Consider the following 8,129-nt stretch of genomic DNA (forward strand, 5'->3'; position numbering starts at 1 on the left):
AGCTTGTTTCCTCCTCTGTAGAATGGGTATCTGTCTCCCGGGTTGGTGTGAGGCTTCTAGGGGTGCTTAGCAACAGCACTTGGTACAGGGGAAGCTCTCAAAAACCCAACCGAGCTTTCAGTGGCTTCCCAGAGGTGGTGGTGGCTGAACAGCTACCTCAGGGGATAAGCTAGGATTTCACTACGTTATCCATCTGTCCCTTGGCTATTGCCATCCTTGTTCCATTTCTGCAGTCCTTGTAGGTGTTAGGGCTGACGTGACGCTAGCTAGGACCAGGCCCCGACTAGGGTGAGGCGAGTGAGGCATTTCAGATGCAATTTTTCATAAGGTGCCAAGAAACTCAGTAAGCGACATAACAGTATTTTAACATAATATTGTAAAACACACACAAATTAACGCAAACCCCCACGATGAATAAAATACCAAAATTTTAAATAAAGACAGGATCTGCCTTTGCCCTTGCACGACCCTGCCTCCCTGGCTTCACCCTAATCCCGCTGTGGGACCAGGGAAGGGTGACTGCCTCCCTCTTTCTAGAGCTCGGCTGGAACTCCGGAGGACACAGGTGAGCCGCGGCCCAGCTGGGCGCTGGGCGGCCGCTTCCTCCCGCGCTCAGTTTCGGGTTTCGATTCGCCGCGCCTGCGCCGAGAGCCCCGCCCCGGCCCGCCCCGGCCCGCCGCGCGCTCCGCCCCCCCGGGCTATATAAGGCTGCTCCGCGGGGGTCGTGCCACCGCTGGGCTCCGTGTCCCTCCGCGCAGGCGGGCGGTCCCGGAGAGCTAGTGCCTGCCTAGGCGGCGACGGCGGCGCCCCCCTCATCATGGTGAGCGGGCGCGGGGAGGCGGGAGTGGAGGGAGCGGGCCGGGCCGGCGAAGTACCCTTACGGAAAACGGGAGTGTGGGGGGATTTTCGGGAGGAAGTGCCATGCAAATGAGCACTCGAAGTTCCGGAGTTGAGCTCTGGCTTTCTGGGCCGTGGAGTGCAGCCCGAGGTAGGGGAGACGCGAGCCGAGTGGGAGGGCGGCACGGCCGCCGCAGGAGGGCGGGTGCCGGGCGCCGCGGGAGCCGGGCAGACCGAGTCTGGGTCGGGGGTAACGCGGGGTGGGCATTCCTCGCCTTCTGCGGCCCGCGGGCCTTGTCTGAGAAAAGCGAGGGCCAGCGCAGCGCTCGGAGTGCTGCTGCCTGGGGGCGGAGCCGCTGTGGGAGACCGCGTACCGCAACAAGTGTTACCACTTGTGGCTTTTAGCCGGGCGGAAAACAAGTGGTTCGGAGAGGTGCCGCTGACAAAGTGGTGGACAGAGCTGGACCCTGGACGCAGGTGCCCTGGACCGCGCGGTCCTGGGGCAGGCACAAAGACCACGACTTTGTGGGGGGGCCAAGGGCAGAGGAGGAGGTGGCAGGCGTGGTGAATGAGGCCCTTTGTGCGGCGCTCTCCTGCCCTGCCCCCCACCAGGCCTTCTGTGGGACCATTGTCCCCCCCCCATCCCAGACAAGAGAGTATTATCTGTTGCTGCCCTTGTTCGGGGGAGGGAGGCAGTCTTTGGGTAACCCTTCTCCACCCCCACCCTCCTCTGCACACCCAGAGCCAGGGCAGCTGTGGCTTTGCCCAGACGTAGCAGCCCCACCTCCAAAGAGGTCATCCTTAATAGGTGCCAGGAATATAAAATTAGGGTCCGCTCCTAGAACCACAGGCGCACACTTCACGCTTTCCCTTGAGAGGTGGCAGCAGTGGGGGATCCTTGAAGCTATAGCTCCAGCCGGAGGGAATTAAGAGTTGAGGAGCGCCCAGACAAGCTCTCCCCTCCCTCCTCTACAACCAGAAGCCTACGGCTACATACTACAGAGAAGGGAAAGGTCGAGCTGCCGCTCGGCAGGCTGCCCGCAACCCCGGGGCTGCTTGTAACTCAGGGCTGGGAGCCCCGATTCGAAGGAGGCCAGAGACAAGGGGTGACTGGCGGGGTGGCCCCAGACGAGCTGGCTGACTCTGCTCTTCCCCTCCTCACACAGAATAGAAGCTTCTCCCGAAAGAGCCACGCGTTCCTGCCCAAGATCTTCTTCCGCAAAATGTCATCCTCAGGGGCCAAAGACAAGCCTGAGCTGCAGTTTCCTTTCCTGCAGGATGAGGAGACGGTGGCCACACTGCAAGAGTGCAAGACGCTCTTCATCCTGCGAGGCCTGCCGGGGAGCGGCAAGTCCACGCTGGCGCGGGTCATTGTGGACAGGTACCGCGACGGCACCAAGATGGTGTCTGCCGACGCCTACAAGATTAACCCCGGCATTCGAGGAGACTTCTCTGAGGAGTACAAGCGGCTGGACGAGGACCTGGCGGCCTACTGCCGCCGGGACATCCGCGTCCTGGTGCTGGACGACACCAACCACGAGCGGGAGCGGCTGGAGCAGCTCTTTGACATGGCCGACCAGTACCAGTACCAGGTGGTGCTGGTGGAGCCCAAGACGGCGTGGCGGCTGGACTGTGCCCAGCTCAAGGAGAAGAATCAGTGGCAGCTGTCGGCCGACGAGCTGAAGAAGCTGAAGCCGGGGCTGGAGAAGGACTTCCTGCCGCTCTACTTCGGCTGGTTCCTGACCAAGAAGAGTTCCGAGAGCCTCCGCAAAGCCGGCCAGGCCTTCCTGGAGGAGCTGGGGAACCACAAGGCCTTCAAGAAGGAGCTGCGACACTGTAGGTGGCAGGCTGGCCAGGGTGCGGGCGGTTAGCCTCATTCGCGAGCCTCCCTCGCTGGGCACGGGGTGCTGTGTGCCCGGGACCGCGTGGTGTCCCCGCGTCGGGAGCCGGCTGTGCCAGGCAGGTGGAGGCTCACCTGGTGTGAGGCACGGTGGGCTGTGGGGGGAGGCGCTCCCCAGGGCACCTCTCCTCTCACTGCTCCCTTCCTGCCCCCCCCCCCCAATAGAGACCACTGACCCTGTCTTCGGGGCAGGAAACACAGACAGGAAGTGCATCAACATTTCATATAACCTTAGAGGGAGGATCTGGTCCCGTTGTCTTCTAACTTGTTTTTAGCCGCAGAACCATCTTTTGAGATAAAGTATTCCACGGAGGGGGCGCCTGGCTGGCTCAGTGGGAAGAGCACCTGGCTCTTGATCTCAGGGTCATGCGTTTGAGCCCCGTGTTGGGCATAGAGATTACTAAAAATATAAACTTAAAATATTCCATGGAATCCTAAGCTGCCCAAAACTGACAGGACTATTGTGACCTCATTGAGGATGGGTCCCAGGTCTCAGGCTGGTTTCCCCCCATTTTGGACCATCTTTCTACTTGCAGTGTCCCCACCCATGTTTCTGTGTTACCACTCAGAGGCAGGTGATTTGTGCCTGCACATTGCTCAGAGACCCTTCTTGCTCCTCCTAAGGCTGGAATGCTGGGAAACCAGCGAGCCGTGGAGCCTACGGTGACATCGTCCAGGTGTGACCCCTGTGCCCGGAATGGCTTGGCAGAAAAGCACCGGCCGGGCAGGGCTCCTGGTTAGAGCTGGTGGCTCTGCCTTGGAGAGTGGCTGCCTCTTGAAACTGCTTTTACCATTAAAAACTACAATCCTTTTCTGCCTGCGACACAGCAGGAGAAATGTAATGGGCCTGCTCTCGGGTCTCCCTCCCCTGGGGAGGGTAAGCGACATCCTCGCAGGGACTAGACTCTGGGAGTAAATAGGACAGACCTAGTGACTCGGAAGCTAGCCACAGGCCTAGAGTCTGGAAATTGAAACCCCAGATACTCCAAGTCTCGCCACGTAATATCTCTTCATATCCCAAGCATGGTCTCCTCCACCAAACAGGCCTGCAAGGTACATGCTCTGGTGACCAGGTAACTTCTTGTCCAGGAAGCTCCAAGTGCAGTGGGGCACGACTCGGAGTGACCCTGGGAAAATGGGTGTATAGTCACCCTGATGGTACTTAATAAAGACAGATAAGGGTCCATCACTTGCCCCAGGCCGAAGGGCTTGTGAGTGGGCTGGGATATTAATTATGCTCCGACTCCTTCCGTCGTGCCGCACAGTTCCAACACTCCTCTGCCTTTCTACCCTATTTTTCATGACTTGCTTCCCTCTTTCAGACGTGTGGCTGCTGAAGCCGATTCCCTTGGCCTCTGCTGCCTGTCCCTGGGTTATAAGTGCCTTAGTTTTCAAATCTGGAAAAGAGCTATAAAAATCTGCATAACTAACGTGAAGTCAGGGAATTTAGACACCTTTTTGTAGCTCTGGCGTGGCTGTTTGACCACCTAGTAAATGAGTGAATTATCGTGGATTACTGAGGAACTTGTTTGATCTCCAGTTTTTTTTTTTTTTCCTCTTGAGCCTCCATGGCTGTGGTGACAGATGTCGGGATGGCCCCTGCTCTCCTGCCCTGACTGCCCCACTCTCTCTCCCTGCAGTTGTCTCTGGGGATGAGCCCAGGGAGAAGATTGAACTGGTCACCTACTTTGGGAAGAGACCCCCAGGCGTGCTGCACTGCACAACCAAGTTCTGTGACTACGGGAAGGCTGCTGGGGCAGAAGAGTATGCCCAGCAGGATGTGAGTGCCCCCCAGGGACACCCAGCTGAGGTGGGGAGAGGGCAGGGTCTCCTGGAGATGGGTGCCGGCTCAAGGCAGGGACCAGAAACCAGACAGCCTCTCAGAAGAAATGGCATCTCCTGCTCCCTTCACCCCTCCACAGGCTTAGTCACACAGATGTCACCTACCCTTTCTGGGGAGCACCCTCCTGCCCAGTACGCCACTGGCCTGTGCATTCACCCCGAAGGCCCGCCCACCAGAGCATTTTACTTTTGATGCCCGGCAGCAGACTTGTGCTCTGGCCTAAGCTTGTGTGGAATCCCGAAGGCCAGGTGTCCCCTGCCCCCAGGGAGCCTGGTACTCTGACGTCCCTGTCCCCGGGTCCTAGGCCCGGTCTTGCCCTGGAGTAGGGTGCATGGAGGGATAGTGAGGCTTGTTGGCTTTGAGGTGCCAGACCCCTCCCTCCCGCTCTGCTGCCGCCCCCAGCCTCTGCAGTGTGGTCCTTACGCAGCAGGTGTCGCCCGGCCGCACGCTGCTGTCTCCAGCCTCCCCGGTGTCTCCCCTGCTCGTCTGCCTAGGTTGACGCGGCAGCCATCTTCCTGTTTATTGGTCTTCCCCAACTTGCATTCTTTACTTTGGTTTGTGGTAGTGTTCTTGGCACCTAGCACAGCTGCATGAACGAATACGTAACATTGTCCACTACCATCCCAACCACTCATGCGTGTAACGGTATTTATTAAGCACCTGTTCTGCGCTAGACACAAGGGATTGTGAGCAAAAGTGGAGACGTGTTTATGGTCAGTCGGGAAAGATGGCCTTTTTCAGAGAATCAGATATAACCAGACATGTAATCAGATGTAAACCAAGGTGTACGGGGTAGATTCTGGTTGAAGGCATTGACTTCTGGCCCCACCCTGTCCTCTGGGATATTGCCTGGGTACCAGGGTGGCTTATTACCAGGATGAACTGAATAGCAATGGCATTGGCACTTGTCACATGCCTGTTACTCTTCTAGAGTCTTCACCCAGATACTCCTTTAATCCAGGCACCGAGGTAGGTTCTAGTATCCCTGTTTTACAGGTGAATAAGCCAACACGGCAAGGTTAAACAGCTTGCTCGGAGCCCTGCAGCTGGTGGGCAGGGGCAGGGGGATGGCTGAGTTCAGGGAGTCTGGCTTCCAGCTCCGCCCATGTCTGGCACCTCTGGTACCTTGGCTTTGTCACATTAGCCTGAACGGTGTCCGTAGAAAGATGTCCTCCTGGAACACACGGGCTGCGTGCGGCTTTCCCCCCAGGGCTCGGCTGCCTCGTGCTCACCTCTGTCAGGTCCATCCTTGGTCAGCTATCCACCGCAGGGGCCACCACCTCCAGCTTAGCTGTCGTCCTCTCCCCACAGGTGGTGAAGAAATCCTACGGCAAGGCCTTCACACTGACCGTCACTGCCCTCTTCGTGACGCCCAAGACTGCCGGAGCCCGGGTGGAGCTGAGCGAGCAGGAGCTGCCGCTGTGGCCAAATGACGTGGACAAGCTGTCCCCCTCTGACAGCCTGCCCCGGGGCAGCCGTGCTCACATCACCCTCGGCTGCGCGGGGGACGTGGAGGCCGTGCAGACGGGCATTGACCTCCTGGAGATTGTGCGGCAGGAGAAGGGGGGCAGCCGAGGCGAGGAGGTGGGTGAGCTACACCGGGGCAAACTCTACTCCTTGGGCAGCGGGCGTTGGCTGCTGAGCCTGGCCAAGAAGATGGAGGTCAGGGCCATCTTCACGGGGTACTACGGGAAGGGCAAACCTGTGCCCACGCACGGCAGCCGCAAGGGGGGTGCCTTCCAGTCCTGCACCGTCATCTGAGTGTCCTTGCTGCGGTCAGCCCCTTGCTCCTTACAGGGAGAGCGGGGAGAGGGAAGCATGCCTTCTGCTTCATTTTTTTTTTTTTTTTTTTTTTTTTTACTCAAAGTTAACCTTCTTGTAACTTTTTAAAAACTTGTAACTTTTCTTGCCCACCCTCGTCCCGCTAATGCCCAAGCTTTCAACACAAGGTGGGGTAGGAGGCACCATTCAGGAACCCAGAGCAAAGCTGCCCAGGCTGAGCCAAGCTGGGCCTGGAACTGCAGCCACAACCCCAAGCCCAGCTGCCTGTTACTGGTTCCCTTGCCCCTGCCCAGAGCTGGCCAGCGGGGTGGAGGGGGTCACCTCAGAGCTGCAGGTACCCAGAGGGCGGTCACTGCGGCTGTGGGAAACCGGCGATGGATTCAGGGTGGGGGGGAATCCCTGGGCTTAGACCCTGATCTTAATCATTGCAGCCCCAGGAAGTCTGGGGCTTTTTACCAGAGTAGAAAAAGGGGTGTACGTCCCACCTTTGGCTCTAAGTGCCTGTCCTCTCCTCCTCCACACTGTAACTAGGGAACAGTTGGAGAAGTAGGGGAGAAAAGAGAACAGTAAGCAACAGCCACTCCCGGATGGCCACAGGGCTTCCCCCTTCCTGGGATGGGGACGGGCTGGCCATCCTTTCCAGCGGTGTGGCTCTGCTGTGGGGATGGGGAGATCAAAGCCAGAGAAAGTACCTCGGTGGGGAAGCTCCAATCTTGCCGTCTGCCCAGCCCAACTTGCCTCCTTAATGCCTCTGCAGGCCCGTGTGCCTCCTCCAAAGGGCGTCAGTTGGTGGGGACCAAGAGCCAGTGGGGTGGACGCCTGGCTGTTAAGGGCCAAGCCCTGCCTGGTGCCTCCGGGAAGGGGTTTGGAACATTGGTGCCTGTGCTGCGGTTCCTGGGGTGCCCTCTGCTGCCCCCTGCTCAGTAATAGGGCCTTGCTCATTGAGTTGTTACTGGACGAAAGTGCTCGAGTTACTATCCTGGCTTTGCCCAACCTCAGTGACTTGTAAGACTGACAGTGAAATAAACCGTGTTAATCCTGGCCGCGTGCAGTCTCTCTCACCCCTTCTGTGCCCAGCTCAGGCCTCCCTGGGGCCAGGGTTGGCGTTATCAGGACTGGCTTTGTCCTGCAGCGTGGGGCCATCGGTCCTGTCTCCCCTCTGCTGGCCGGGCACAGCTGTGGTGAGGCTGGGCAGCTGAACAGTGTTGGCTTTCATGAGGAGGCAGAACGGAGAGAGGCTGATCTTAGATGGGCACAGAAAGTGGGGGCTGCCTGGGTCTGAGGGACGTGGAGTGGAGCCTGTCTCCCCCACTGACTGCAGCAGTGGGCCCACAGGTGTGCCAGCCCAAAGCAAGGAGAGGGCCTTCCCAGCAAGACCCACGGTCCCTAGCCGGGGTCCCTCAGTCCTCTAGGGACGGGCCACCCTTAAACACAAGGCAACACCTGACACTGAGGAGTTTTGTACAGGCCAGTAGGAGCTTATCAGGCCTACCTCGGGCATCCTGTCACCATGGCCTCGACGACAAAGGGGAAGACTGGAAAGAGAGGGGCAGGGGCTCAGAAGGAAGAGAAGCGTAAGTTACCTGTTTGGTCCACAGTCTTTCCCCAGCCATCGCTACTACCGAAGCACCAGAAGTCTAAGCTTCAGCCAAAGTCTCAAGTGTCTCTGCCTGGAACTCCTAGAAAGATTACTTGCAACAAACACTAAACTTGACCCGGATAGCAGGACCCTGACCACTGTTTCCTTCCCCAGTTTGCCTCCCACAC

General features: G+C 58.4%; 1 protein-coding gene across 3 annotated transcripts; it reads left to right on the top strand.

Moving 5' to 3' along the window:
• Positions 1–687: 687 nt before the first annotated feature.
• On the top strand, positions 688–7,403 carry CNP (2'',3''-cyclic nucleotide 3'' phosphodiesterase). Of its 3 annotated transcripts, none has more exons than XM_040497557.1 (4): positions 688–820; positions 2,004–2,673; positions 4,378–4,517; positions 5,892–7,403. In XM_040497557.1, the coding sequence occupies exons 1-4, from the start codon at positions 818–820 to the stop codon at positions 6,339–6,341; spliced, it is 1,263 nt and encodes a 420-aa protein (XP_040353491.1). In that variant the 5' UTR covers positions 688–817; the 3' UTR covers positions 6,342–7,403. The 3 variants fall into 3 exon arrangements, with proteins under 3 accessions (XP_040353491.1, XP_040353492.1, XP_040353493.1); XM_040497558.1 differs by lacking the exon at positions 688–820 and adding an exon at positions 875–988; XM_040497559.1 differs by lacking the exon at positions 688–820 and adding an exon at positions 1,668–1,850.
• Positions 7,404–8,129: the final 726 nt, after the last annotated feature.

This window comes from Herpailurus yagouaroundi, unplaced genomic scaffold (assembly GCF_014898765.1).
Source record: "Herpailurus yagouaroundi ecotype Mexico unplaced genomic scaffold, PumYag 189, whole genome shotgun sequence".
In the NCBI taxonomy this organism is placed as follows: Eukaryota; Metazoa; Chordata; class Mammalia; order Carnivora; family Felidae; genus Herpailurus; species Herpailurus yagouaroundi.